Source organism: Arvicola amphibius, chromosome 5 (genome assembly GCF_903992535.2).
Source record: "Arvicola amphibius chromosome 5, mArvAmp1.2, whole genome shotgun sequence".
NCBI lineage: Eukaryota > Metazoa > Chordata > Mammalia > Rodentia > Cricetidae > Arvicola > Arvicola amphibius.
Window position 1 is genome coordinate 73,034,164 of NC_052051.1, and position 14,577 is coordinate 73,048,740.

At 42.3% G+C, this 14,577-nt stretch overlaps 1 protein-coding gene across 1 annotated transcript in view; it reads left to right on the top strand.

Annotated features, from left to right (window-relative positions):
• Window positions 1-4,972: 4,972 nt before the first annotated feature.
• The window catches only part of Trim44 (tripartite motif containing 44), a 107,462-nt gene continuing 97,857 nt past the window's right edge, over window positions 4,973-14,577 (top strand). The window contains exon 1 of the mRNA XM_038331588.1: window positions 4,973-6,097. Within this exon, the coding sequence (XP_038187516.1) occupies window positions 5,426-6,097 (672 nt within the window). The 5' untranslated portion in view covers window positions 4,973-5,425. The remainder of the gene's footprint in view (window positions 6,098-14,577) is intronic.

Here is a 14,577-nt window from a genome sequence, read left to right on the forward strand (position 1 = left end):
AGCAGGTTTAGATGGATGGACCTCTACCTCAAAATCAGCAGCTTGGTGAAACCAAGAGCCCAAACTGATAGATCCTGAATACAGGTCAAAAAAATGAGATCTGAGTCATACGTCCTAACTGGAGGCACTGTTATTCTAAACTTTCCTGGAGGTCATTAATAGGTAACTGAGTTCTGTGAAATTCCTGTGCAGCAGCAGCAGCAGCAGCAGCAGCAGCAGCAGCAGCAGCAGCAGCAGCAGCAGCAGCAGCAGCAGCAGCAGCAGCAGCAGCAGCAGGGTTTCTGGAGTAGCCACTCTTTCCTCCTGTAAGAATCAATCCAAGTGGACCTGTCAGTCACCTGGCTAGGAAACCCACACCACGGGCAAAGCTGTCTAAGAGGCTTTAGAAACAGGCTGAAAACAGCCAAAAAATGTAGATCAGCATAATGCTCTCTTTGGCTGTAGCCCAACAGTCACCCCTTAAGAGTGTGTGTTGCTCTGCAATGGCCCCTTTGGCCACTGTCCACTCACACCCCTTGAGAGGGCTCTAGTTTCCTCCGTAATAAACCCCACCTCTCTCCTACACTATGCTCTGTGTATTATTGTGTATTGTCTGAATTATTGTAATGGAGGTCCCCAGGACCAGAAAACCATAGGGAGTCAGAGGGAGATCTCCATGACAAGATGTTTAAAGGCTTAAGACCTAATAGCCACCTAATAACACACATTTGGTAGTTAGAAACGTATCGTTTATTTCTGAGACTCTCACATGCATTCACAAGAGCCACAGCTGCAACGTGCCCTATCCTTCACATCTGCCTGCTGAGCATCTTGCGATGGATACCTTACAGCTGTTGTTAACCCTGTGAAAAGACAATGCCCGTGTCAAGTGTGCCGAGAAGCATGAAGATGATTCAAAGTTTTGAAGTAACTACTATGCAGCAACAGATCATGGGTAGAGATTTTATTTCAGTGATGTTCTTCCATAATAAAACTCTAAAATTTGAATGGTTTCAGACTTGGACACCAGGAAGAAGCTAGCAGGACATTGAGGAGAATATTAGTAAAAAACTGGAACCTTGAAGAAACTCCTAGTTGGGTCCAAATGGGCTTTGATATAACTACAGGGGAGAGCTTAAAGAGAAACTGTTATTGGAAAGTCGAAGTGGTTGTTATATGGAGACAAAAGTTTAGTACCACTGTCACCTACAGTGATGTGGGAAATAGAAAGTGTGCCTAATCAATTGGCTCTTGTAGCCCAAGTCATTTCCTGGTAAAGTGTTGAAGGTTCGGCCTGATATCTTCAGTATCAAAGAGAAGCTAATCCGAGGGAAGAACTCTTTAAAATCTCCAGCTCAAGGTGGCAAACAATGCTAAAATGAAGAGATGGCCTCCAAACAAAGACAAAGTCCAGGATGTGGCAAATATCATTGATGGCATGAGAGTATGACTGTACAAGCCTTTATTTAGAATCAAAACTGCCCATGGCAGGGATTCAGAGCATCATCAGATGAAAACAGGGCTTCAAAGATGCCCCAGGGCGAATGCCTCAGTAGCGTGAGCAGAGGGACAGTCTCAGTAGAAACTGGCTCATTGTGAAAAGATCTGTAGCTATGAATTTTGTGTAACAGAATAAAATGAATTGTATTTATAACTTACTGTTAAAAGTATTACAAGCAAGGATGGAAAAAGTAAAACTTAAAGTAGCATTCAGATCTCCTAGAGTCTATTGTTATAAATCAAAGCAACAACACTGTCCAGTTTCAAACATGTATTACTTTTAAAAATTAATTGATTTATTTTATGTATATGAGTGCTCTATCTGCATGTAGACCATATCCATGGTTGTAGGCCACAATCCAGTTGTTGGGGATTGAACTCAGGACCTCTGGAAGAACAGCTAGTGCTCTTAACCTCTGAGCCATCTCTCCAGCCCCTAAAACATGTCTTACTTAAAACAGAAAAGGAATTAAGAGCCCAACAGGTGAACTCAAGAACTGCGGAAAGTCCTTCCCACACAGCAACAGACCTGAACACCCTAACCAAAGAACTAACCCTACATGTATGCACCTGGGCTTAGGGATCTTGATGGAGCAGTAGCCATCAGAGCTACCTATCTTCCATTGGAACAATTGTCTGTTCCAGTTCTACTGAGACTATCTCACCATTATATCTGGGAAACACTGGTGTTAAGATGAATAGGAGTTAAACTCGAGAAGCTTAATTGAAAACATTCTATCGGGAGATTCACATCTGCAGTCAGTTTAGATGACTCTGGAGTGATGGTATCACGGGAAGAGATGTCTACTATCAGAAAAAGTGAGTCTAGTTTACCTCTAGGAGTTACATAGATCACTGGAGACCAAAAGGAAGACTATGGTAGCCTCCTAGAAGCTCCCCAAAACTCAAATCTTTTGTTATTATGCCCTTGGTCAGGTTCTTCCCACACTGGATAGAGCAATATTATATCTGTGACCATAGTCTATGTTGGAAATAACAACATATGGTTTAGGTCATAACAGATATTATGCCTTCTACCATGTTCACTCTTGGCTTGGGAAAATTCAGTCAAATAGTCCAATAAAGAGTAGTATGGGCTCCTCCCAATGGCTCTGTGAGTGAGCTCAGTTCCAAACAAATACGGCATTTGCAGATTAGCCTTTAAATGCCTAGAGTATTGACAATGTCCTTGCTTACATTTCTAAGCCTGAGCCACGCACAGTTAAGCCATTCCTGGATTCCTTGCTCATGGGAATGAAGTGAGACAACAGATGGCTATTATCGTCTACATTTTTCAGGTAATAATAAGTAATATATTAAAATAAGGCTAGCTCTAGATGTTCCCAAAGACTACTATGCTTGGAGAAACTAGATGGTTCTACTTTCACTGGGGAGAAGTAGACAAGCTCATCTCACTGACAAGGTCACCAGACCTTTACGAAGTCTCTTTCTAATGCTTCATTTACTTCTGCCTCTAAGACTTTCTTCACAGAAGGCTCAAAAACAAATTGCGAAGTAGCACATGTTAAATCTCAGTCTTGTGTTTTGTTAGGTTGAAATTAAGAAGAACCAACAATAATAATGATAACAATACGTTACCTTCTCTTGCCCAAAACTCTGGGACCCATAAATATCCTTTGGGGGAGGTTATATTAGGTATTGAACCCAGAGCTTCATGCATGCTAGATACGTACTCTACCACTGAGCAATGGTACAATGTTTCTTAATTTTGTCCTGAGACAGTGTCTTATTAAGTTCTCCAGGTAGATTTGCCTCAGCCTTTCAGGAAGCTGCGACCAAAGGTGTATGCCACCATGCACAGTCAAAAATACGTTTAAAAATGTATTTTCACTTCAAAGATTTTGTAAATGCAATACCATTGTGCTCTTAAAGCCTAAATACTTTTATTTTCAGCCAGAGGAAGGGAATGGAAATCACCAAGCAACAGGCACTACTCACAGATCTACTAATGCTGAAGCTTGAGCGGGCATTGGCCAATTCCTTTTTCCAGAATGGTGTATCAATCTTTGTTCTGAATGAAGACATGGAAGTAATTTCCAGAGAAAATAGTTTAAGGAAACTAGAAATGTGCACAGAATTTAATTGGAACAAAACAAATCTATTTTTTTCCAACATTCTATAGACTTGTTCTAAGGTTAAAAACAAACAAAATCTCCAAACTTTCCAAAAAATATATTTAACAACAGCTGCACAGAGACTAACAAGAGACATCAAGCATTATTTAAAATGTTTATACTCTACATCCCTTGATGTTTTTGTGGAGATCTGGAAATCCTAGCACTCTTATCTAAAGAAACAGAGGCCACCTGTCTCTGTCTCCTTCCTTCCCTGCCCCCACTCCTTTCAAAGATAGGATCTATGTAACCCTAGCTGTCCCGGAACCCTCTGTAGCTGGTGCTTGTCTCAAACTCTCCGTCTCCCAAGTGTGGGATTAAAGCTAGCATCACGTGCGCAGCTACCTTCTATTTTTCTGACGCACTTCTCCTCTGCCTCAGTAGAACAAAATGTCCTGTTTCCTCTCGCAAATACAAGTTTGTTTTTTTTTTTTGTTTGTTTTTTTACTGGAGAGACAACCATAGAGGGTAGAGATGGCAAAGCCTACCTTGGCAGCAGCCCGCCAAAACGTCTTACTTGTTTAAGATACGGTATGATCTTCAAAGGGTCATTGTCAGCACTAACTACAATTAATGCTAAAATAATAAAGTTTAGTGATCACAACAGTGTAGGCTCCTTTACATTTAATCCACAAATCCCTATAGTTATTATCATTATTTCTATTTTACATAGTTTTCTTGTTTTTGTTTTTAAAGCAGAAAAAACAGAAAGGTGAATAAATTTGTCCATGAATACAAAACTAAGTGGTGGTCTTAGGATTTAGGGACTTTGTGAATAAAATTATAAAGCAGGCTTTGAAAACACCACATAATGACCCAGCACAGGCTGAAGCATTTTGCTTAACATGTAACAGCCCCTTTCCATTGTCTTGGAGCCAGGTCTGAATCTAGAGACCTTTAGTAAATGGGGGAGCTGAAATCTCATTTCATAAATACGGTCTCTCTGCACCTCCCTGCACCTGACACAGCTACCTCCCAGAGGTTCTGAGTCCCTAAGAGGCTGGAATGCAAATAGACTCTGCGAACAATGCAAAGCATAGTATTTGGGTCGGAAAATGCTGCCTGTTTGTTCAGCCAGAAACTGAGACTCCTGGAGTCTAGAAAAACAAACACAGCCCTTTTGGGGGCTTTATGGTAATCCCAAGAGGGCGGGCTCGAGTTGATAAAGAGCCTCGGGCCTTGGTCCCTTGAAGATTCCTAGGACTGTAATGGGGCGGGGACAGATTGACACTCCAGTGACATAAGTCCTCAGGGACCTCAGGCTAGTGGTTTTCGGTCAGGTTGACACCTCCAGGGAGGGCGTGGGGAAGGCGGGGCCCACCGCCTTCAGCTCGGTGAGGGAGAGCCTGCGCTGGAGCTTCTCCTTCCGGGGGGATGCTCAGCCCCGCGGGAAAACGTAGAAAAAGGCTCTTGCCGCTTTAAGTGACTCAGGAAGTGAAAGGAGGCCGCTGACGGCGAGGGGCAAGTGGAACCGGGGCGGCGCGGGGCCCGCGGCGGCCGCGATCTTGCCAGGCCACGGAGGCTGAGCTGCGCGGCGGGCGCGGGGGCCGACGGGGCGCGGGCAGCCGAGCCGGAAGTGGCGCGTGAGGGACGAGGCGCAGCGCGGCGCGCAGCGGAGAGAGGCCGAGTGGACGGCAGGCCCAGCGCTGTCGGCTGCCCGGGCCCAAGGCCTCAGCGGTGCAGACGCGGCGCGGCCCAGCGGGGCGGGCGGTCAGTCCCCGGGGAGCAGGCGGGCGTGAGTGCGGAGGCCCCGCACGGTGCAGGCGGAGAGCACATCAGCCGCTAGGCCTCGGCCGCGGCCCTGCAGCCACATGGCCTCCGGAGTGGGCGCGGCCTGCGAGGAGCTGCCTCCCGACGGCACGTGTGACGAGTGCGAGCCCGACGAGGCGCCCGGGGCCGAGGAGGTGTGCCGCGATTGCGGCTTCTGCTACTGCCGCCGCCACGCCGACGCGCACCGCCAGAAGTTCCTCAGCCACCGCCTGGCCGAGTACGTCCATGGCGCCCAGGCTTGGACCCCGCCTGCCCGCGAGGACGACGAGGTCCCCGAAGACGTCGAGGCCAAAGGGGAGCCCGAGGGAGAGGTAGAGAGCGAGGTGGGGGAAGAAGAGAGCGAGTCGGAGGAGGACAGTGAGTCGGAAGAGGAGAGCGAGACGGAGGAAGACAGTGAGGATGAGAGCGAAGAGGAGGAGAGTGAAGAAGACAGCGAGGAAGAGATGGAGGATGAGCAGGAAAGTGAGGCGGAGGAAGACAACCAAGAAGGAGAGTCCGAGGCAGAGGGAGAAACTGAGGCAGAAAGCGAATTTGACCCCGAAATAGAGATGGAAGCGGAGAGAGTGGCCAAGAGGAAGTGTCCGGACCATGGGCTGGATTTGAGCACCTATTGCCAGGAAGACAGGCAGCTCATCTGTGTCCTGTGTCCCGTCATTGGGGCTCACCGGGGCCACCAGCTGTCCACACTAGATGAGGCCTTCGAAGAACTGAGAGTGAGTATCGGGCATTCAGAACATATGTCTAAGGGGACCAGAACCCCCAGTTTCAACTCAGATAGCTAGCTGTGACCACATTCATTTTCATGTCTCTCCAAAACAAAAACAAACAAACAAACAAAAAAAAAACCAAACAAGTCACCTTGTTGGGAGCAGTGCCAACTCTACCATTTTGGTTGAAATTGTCAAGGTGTTGATTCTCATCTGAGAAAATACAAGTACATAGAAAATCTTGGGTATGATTTCTGAAAGTTTGCAAATCTCTTCTCCCTGGATCCCTGATTGAGCGTTCCTTGGTTCCTTGAGAATTTTGACGCCACTTAGGCCATTTTTCACATCATCACCATTGTTAGGGTCAATGTTTTGACTTAGTGCTCTTGCTATGGCAACTCTGCCCACCTGAAAACGTGAGAAACCATGGTTTTTGGCAAAACCAAGTAGCCAGTTCTTGTGAGAAACCTCTGAAAGTGGTGACCTAGACGATGATTTGGTGTGTGCCTTGAGTTGCCCTAGGCTCTTCGTTTTTTCAGCCTTAGTTAGGAAGGTGTGTAGCTGGAAGGTTGAATTGGTCCAGGGACGGAGGTTTTCATGTTCACTGTTTAGACTTTGATGTGTTATCTTCGACATATTTTTGGTCAGCAGTAGACTTTTAGTAACTATTTGTTGATTGCATTTGGGTTGCCTTTCTGTATACAGTGGATGACTATAACTAGTAAGAACAGTTTTTCTGTGTGTCGTGTTCATTAAGTAGTGAGAGTTGGTAAATGTCATATTAGGACTTTGGTTTCCCTAAGCAGCCTTACAACCACTGGCCTCAGAATAACTAATACTTTGATAGCGAAAATACTCCGTATTGATGTTTCCCTTGCGCCTGTTTTTAATGTAAAATACACATTCCAAAGTGTACAAAATATGCAGTCTAAAAAGTAACTACAAATAGATACTTGAGAGACCATCACCCAGATCAGAAATAGAACATTGTTACTAATGTTGACACTTTTCATACCTCTTTCCCATGTCTTCTTTTGCTAACCATTTTCCTGACTTGGGCCAATGCTTTTCTTACTTATCTTTATGTGTTTCAGCATTTGTGTGCATTTCTGAACTTGAACTTGACATTATGGTCTTTACATAATTGTAGTGCAGTATTACTTTTTTGTTGGGATCAGTGAGACCCCAGATCCTGAATTTCTTGTAATCCCCTGATCTGAGTGCCTGCAGCTGTTCTGAGCACGAGACCTTCAGGAGTTCCTGATGGCAGGAGAGTGGTTTCTGGTGGGTTTGGCTGGGGCGTGGCTATCTCTATATAATCTGCCACTGAACACAATAAAGGGGGCATTCTTGGGGAATTCAAGGATGACCCGTGTTGCTGTCTTTCTGTCTGTATGTGTCTGTGTATTTTAACCTCCAGCCCCTTGCCCGAATCTTGCGAACTGGGCGCCAGCGCGCCGAACGCTGACACGGGAGTGCAGTGCGCGGCACTTTTTAAAAGATATTTGTGAGATTCATCCATTGACTGGCTGCGATTTATTTTTCATTGTTGTATTGAACTCCATTTTATGGATATGCCACAAGTTACTGTATAAATGAAGATTTGACTTGTTTCCAGGTTCTCGAATTTCTTGCTGTTACAACTGATGCAGGTGTAACTTGGTGGCATACATCTGTAATCCCAGCATTCCAGAGGTGAATGCAAGAGTACCACAGTTCAGTGTTAATCTCAAGTCCATAGTGAGTTTGGAAAATCGTGTCTCAAAAACAAAATGACACATCTTCTCAAAAAGTACTGCAGGTGTAAGCATTCCTGGGGAGGCCATGCCTCCTGACTCCCATTTTCCTATATTTAAGTGGAAATGGTACCCAGTGTTACCATCTGTATTCCCAGTGGTTGTTGTAGTTGGCATAATCATGAAGACATTTCCTGTTGCCCTGTGTTTTCACTGCCACTTGATATTAACAGTACTTTTCATTTTTCCCAGTGTGGTGACTGTGTAATGAATGATGTCATATTGTGGTTTTAATTGCAGCCCTTTTGGTTTCTGTGTATCTTTTGTATTTCCTCTTTTGTGATGTGTAATCAGATCAGAAGAGCAAACTCAGTATTTGGTTATCTATCTTTTTTCTCACTAACTTATGTATGTACACATATACACGTGTCTATACATATTGTTTTTTATTGTCTCTATTCAGATATCTTCTGTCTTATGGTTTTTCTTCCTTTTCTAATATAGTAATAATAGTATGAAGCACTGGGTACCCAGGAGATCTGCAAGTATTCGGACATAAGAAAGCTGAAGGGAAAGAGGATGGCTTGGTATCTAGACAGACTCACCCTTAAGTGGTTCTACTTCAGTCTCAACTTGAGAATTACTTTCTTGTTCAGTCTGAGATGGCAGCTTCCTTTCGTGCACTTCTTCCTGTTGGCTACTTCAGTATCTATAATCTGGGGCTGAACTGTTGGGTGGCAGCAATGAGCTCAGGTACTCAGGGACCTCTCTGAGGAGAAGGCAGAGTACAGACAAGAACAAAGCTTTTGTTGTGGTATGTGGAGTGGAGATGAGAAATACAAAAGCCTGGCCCAGGGAAGGCAGGTCCACAGAGAGAGAGAAAGAGACAGACAGACAGTCATTATACTAGAGGGCAAGACAACATAGTATCAGGGGGAAATAAAACTGACTTTTTTAAAAAAAATATGGATTTGCTTTTTTTGGTGGGTTTAAGTATTTAGAGGAGAGGTGTGAACAGTTGCTTCTTGGCATTTTGGCCAAGAGACTTACAAAGTAGAGGAGAGTTACAAACAGTGTGATCTGCTGTGTGAATTTAGTGAAAGAGAGTGATTTTAGCCAGAGGCTTGGCACCACAATGGTTTGTTGGAGAAAATGGTAGTTGGCATGCTTTGAAAGATGGGAAGGAATTAATAGGTAGGTATGGTGTTAGATAAATGCTGTCTATGTTACCATAGCAACAATCGGTATTCGTTTATTCTAACCCAAAATATTGGTTATTATGTCAGTGTTAGGACTATTCCCTTTGTGCTATTACCTCTTAATAACTCTAGTAGTATATGTTAGTCTTCACTATGTTCCCAGCACCTACTACAGGGCCTACTGGATAATTAACACACATGAAATACTTGATAAATGTATGATATGAAGTATAATAATTTTATCTAATAGCAAGGCATCACTAAAGACGTGATAAAGACATTGTACTGTAGTGTATATCTGTAGATGGAACGGCGGGTCTGTGTCCCGCCACCCGGCTAGCTTTACCCAAAATAATTACACGGAAACTGTATTCTTTTAAACATTGCCTGGCCCATTTGTTTCAGCCTCTTATTATCTAATTCTCACATCTTGCTTTAACCCATATTTAGTAATCTGTGTAGCACCACGAGGTGGTCGCTTACCAGGAGAGATCTTAACCTGCATCCATCTCAGAGAGGAGAAGCATGGCGACTGCATTTGGCAACTACCTGAAGTGTCTCCCTTCTCTTTCCCACAATTCTGTTCTGTCTGCCCCGCCTACCTAATTTTCTGTCTCTTAAAGGGCCAAGGCAGTTTCTTTATTAATAAATGAAAGTAACACACAGACACTCCTCCATCATTTCCCCTTTTTCTGTTTAAACAAAAAAGAAAGGCTTTAACTTTAACATAGTAAAATTACATATAACAAAACAGTTATCAAGCAAGAATTACAGTTACAATATTTAAATCTATTTTATTTTATCATAACTAAAGAAAGCTATAACTATCTATTTTTTAACTCCATCAAAGACTCCAGAAGGATATAATATTATCTAAGTAAATAAGTCATATGCATCTTTTAAACTCTAGAAATGACAGAGACAACTCACTGCCTGGACAGTCACCCAAAGTTCCTCTGTACCGTTGGGGCATCCATCTTTGGCCTTCAGGCCCATACTGTCCAGCAGACATTTCCATGAAGCAGGAAATTTCAAAGACAGTTCAGTCACTTTCTGTTGTGTCCTGCAGAACGTCTCGCAGACTCTTTCATGAATCAGGAACCCCGAAAGACCATCTCACCTTTAGGCAAGTTCAGCAGTCCTCTCTCTGCGGGTTCTTTGTGTCCAGTTTATGCAACAGTCCAGGCAAGAGCAGTTTCTTGTCCGAATGGCTATCAAACTCCATAAGGAGCCTCTTCGATGCCCATCCTCCTCTTGAAGTAGATTGGTGCTGCCAGGAGCAGATGTGTCTCATTGTCATGAAAAACCCTAAGTTATTAAAACATTTAAAATGCCATATTCTGTAGCCTTTGAAAGATATGAAGAATGCCTAACTGAAATATATCTCTATATATCTAGAAAATTTAACTAACATAACCACAAGCTTTACTATTATCGATGATTATCCAGTAACAACCTATATTTCCTAATTATACATTACAGTTTTTAAAATGAACTACACAATCACAATAGATTAATCAAGATCAGAAATACATATACATATAAGAAAATTGACCTTAAAATCCATACCAATGCAAATTATTCATATCTATATCATATCCCCCTTTAAATGTAAAAGAACATTTATAAACAATATTTGGGAAAATGGTCGCGGTTGACACTCCTCCATCATATATCAGTGTTTATATTGGAACTAAGTTCAATTATACCTGTGATGGAATAACTTGGACTCCTCAGCTGGCAGCAGTTCATATAAGATAGATGCCTATTTCTTCCCCGTGTAAGTGACGTCTGGATGTAGGAGTCTAAGCTTGGAGGAAACATGAAGTTTTATCTTGGCTCTTGCCAGCTCTTCTCTGCTATCTTTGTTACAAACTGAGATGGCCATTGAAGTCTAGCCAGCACGCCTAACTTCTAAGATAACAGATAGAAAAGAAAGACACACCCCTCTATTTTAATGTTTCTTTCCAGAAGCATGAATTCCTGCTTAGGTTTCATGGGGCAGAACTCAATCCCATAGTTTATCTAGTTTCAAGGGAGACTGGGAAATAATCATTTCTCCAGGCTACACAGTCTGACAAACTAAAAGGTTTTGTTTTCAAGGAAGAATGTTGAAGTCTCTGCCTCATTATCCTTGCAGTCCTAGCAGTCTTGGCTTGCTTCCTTCCTTCCTTCCTTCCTTCCTTCCTTCCTTCCTTCCTTCCTTCCTTCCTCCCTCCCTTCCTTTCTTCCTTCCTTCTTTCTTTTTTCTTTCTTTCTTTTTTTATTTTTAAGATAGGGTTCCTCTGTGTATCTCTGTCCTGGAACTTGTTTTGTAGACAAGACTGGCCTTGAACTTCCAGAGATCTGCCTGCCTCCCTGAGTGCTGGGATTAAAGGTGTGCACCACCACTGCCTGGCTGAGTCTTGGTTTCTTAACATGGGCATAATTGTCCTCCTCCTTAGGGCTATAGTAAAGAGAAATAAACTCATATATAGGGCCTAGGACAGTGTGCATGATCTTCGAAGCTCTCAGAAACTGATGGCTCTCATTACCGTAGAAAGCTATCTGAGGCTGTCTTTACTCTGAGTCCAATTCCAGGCGGGTTAGTCTGGCAGCAGGAGCTGTTCTGGACACCAAGTTTTCTTTGGTGGAAACTGTTCAGCCCCCTCTTCTTCTGTTCTTTCTGCCTGCTCTAATCGGCTGAGTTGTTAAGCTCTGAAAACTTGTCTTCAGAGAAGAGGTTCCTATATTTTAGTGTCCTCCTGTTAGATTATGCATTAGCTCCCCAAAACACAGCTGCTAGGTTAATTTTAGGTTTACAGGTTTGGCTGTTGTTCTCTTCAGATTCTGTTCTATACTCTGTAACCGTGGGAACTTTCTACAGGAGTCAAGGGGTGATGGGAACAATTTGTTCTTTACTTTCTAGGTAGAGAATAGCCTCAGTTACTCTAGTAGATAGTTATGAAGAGAAGTTTCTATAGATATTCCCATTCTTCTTCCAGGACTTTGAGTCTTTATGAACCCTGACAGGGTATAAGTTGTGTTGAATTGTAGATTCTGACTCAGTAATCGTAGAGAGTAAAAATGCTGACCTTTGTCTGGAGATGTAAAATTAAAAGAGATTAACATTTGCTAAATTTTGAGACTCTCTTAGCGATAAAGGAAAAAGTAATAACTGCCATTTATTGAGAAATTTGAATACATTTCATGGTTTTACACTTGACCCTCACTCTAGTAAGCTGTGTTGCCCTGATTCTCATTTTATAAATGAGGGAACGGATGTTTAAAGAGGCTGAATTTTGCCAGATCACTCACTGTCAATGCAGAATTACAATTTTAATACAAAGAAAATAAGAGCTTATTCCAGAGCCAAGTACAAGTGACCATTTCCCAGGAACACAAATTCAGGGTACTTAAATACTTTACTTCAAGATGGCAACAGGCTCATGAAGTATTTATAGTAACAGAACAAAGAAAACCATTGATAAAAGTGTCTTTAAAATCCATTGGTGGGAGCATCAGGTGTACAAGTTACAGCAAAGTGGGAGGTTCCCGCAGATACGATTTGATATCTTAGCCTTTGAGCTTGTAGAAATTAAAGTTTGTTTCCTAAAAAGATCTTGCCTGATACTTACAAGGGTGCTAGTTCTAATAGAGTTGGGCAATAAATAGCTATGGGGGGGGGGGGGGTTAAAGATAGCACAAATTAATACGGCTTTCAACAAGAAACATCCCAACTTTCCACAATCACAGGAGTTGTAATGAGTCCATTAGCCTTGTAGAACATTTAACAGAATTGGGTGTTTTTATTGTTGTTGTTGGCTACTTGTTTTTGTTTGTTTTTTTCTGGGAACTTCAGTTCATAGTAGTAAGTAAAAAGAAGAATTTCACTTCAGCTCTGCCACCAGAATGCATATTCTTCCTATTCCTTTTGTTCTCTGTGTATTCTCAGTTACTCTTCTCTTACTTGTGCTTTTTACATTTCACAGAACCATTTGTTGACTGCTGTCTGCTGGGATGTACTTCATGCATAAAAAAAAAATACTTCAAACTACTTTTCTCATCTCCTGAAAGGCCTCCTATTCTGCAGAATAGTTTGTTCTTTCTGTGCAGCAGTTCTTTGGTTTATCTGATCCTGAGTTGTCACTGTGCATTCCGTTAGTAACAGTCACAATGGCAACAGAATGTGTGGAGCACTTCCTGTATGCAGCCGTCTGTACTGCAACTTCATACACGCCTGCCACTTATTTCCCTCACAATTTTATGAGGTAAATTAGTGAGCTGTATTTGTTATTTGAATTTAATTAATGGCCTCATGTTTTTTCTTTTCACTTCTTCATTCAACACATTTATTGAAATTCTTTAATTTTCCAGGTGGAAAATTTATGCCGAGATATTTTAGCTGTCAATTTTACATTTATTTCTTCATTCTTTGATTTTTGACTTTTTAAAACAAGGTCTTTTGTGTAGTACTTGCTCGTCTGGTACTCAATGTGTAGCTCAAACTGGCATCAAACTTGTAGCAATGCTCCTGACTCGGGATTCCAAGTGCTGAGATTATAGGCATGTGCCACCATGCATACCCAGTTTAGCTGACAATTTAAAAACGTAGGAGTAAGCACAGTTTTCCAATTTTTTTTAGGGAGTACCTAAGCAGAATTTAAAGCCATCAGCTCTAGAGAGCTTCTTATGCACCTGAGCAAGTCAGATTTTCACTGTGTGTGGTTTATTTCCTACTAGATGCTGAAACTAAAATCCCTTTACAGAAGATAGCAAAAGAAATTATGGGATGATCATAATTAAATATAAATTGCCATGAAAATGAATAAACCAGAACTGTGAATATATCTCAAAACAATGTTTGAAAAACAGGCAACTGGTAGAAATATTTATATTGAATGGTAACTTTTATACTTTAGAAAAATCTAGAAAAAATAATTTCCATGTGGAGTGTTTTGGGCTGTAAGGAACCTACAAATAATTCTAAGTCTCTGATGTCATTGAACTTACATTCTATGAACAAAATATATTAAGCAAAGTTAAGTCATAGGATTTATTTTAAATAATGCACAATTTTAAGAACAAACACTGAAAAGGGAGATAGAGAATAGGTAGGATGTGAGGAGAGGAAGGCTATAGAAGGCTCTGAAGAGGACCTGGAATAGTGGCCTTGAAACAGAAACCTAGAAACCTCTTTTGCTAAACAGTACTGAGTCCTCACTGGGGCTCACAGGCATCCAAAAGCAGGATGCAAACCTGAGGCCTGCCTTCCATCTGTGCTGTGGTTGAAGGAGAGAAAGAACCCTTTCCTCTTAAGTCAGCTTGACTTTTAAGACGAGCCGAACCTCAGACAGAGCATCTTGCAGATGAAGACCAGTGTTCATTAGGGCCAGGCTGCACCCTCAGCTCCTACCATATTGCTGGTTTAACAATTTACCAGACTACATGTAGGACCTGAGCTGAGAAAATTAATAATGGGCAGGACCACACCGTAGCTGGGATTGCTTAGTTCAATCTAAAATTCATGTCAATTCCCAGAAGACAGTTTTGGGACCAATAAACCCTTAGT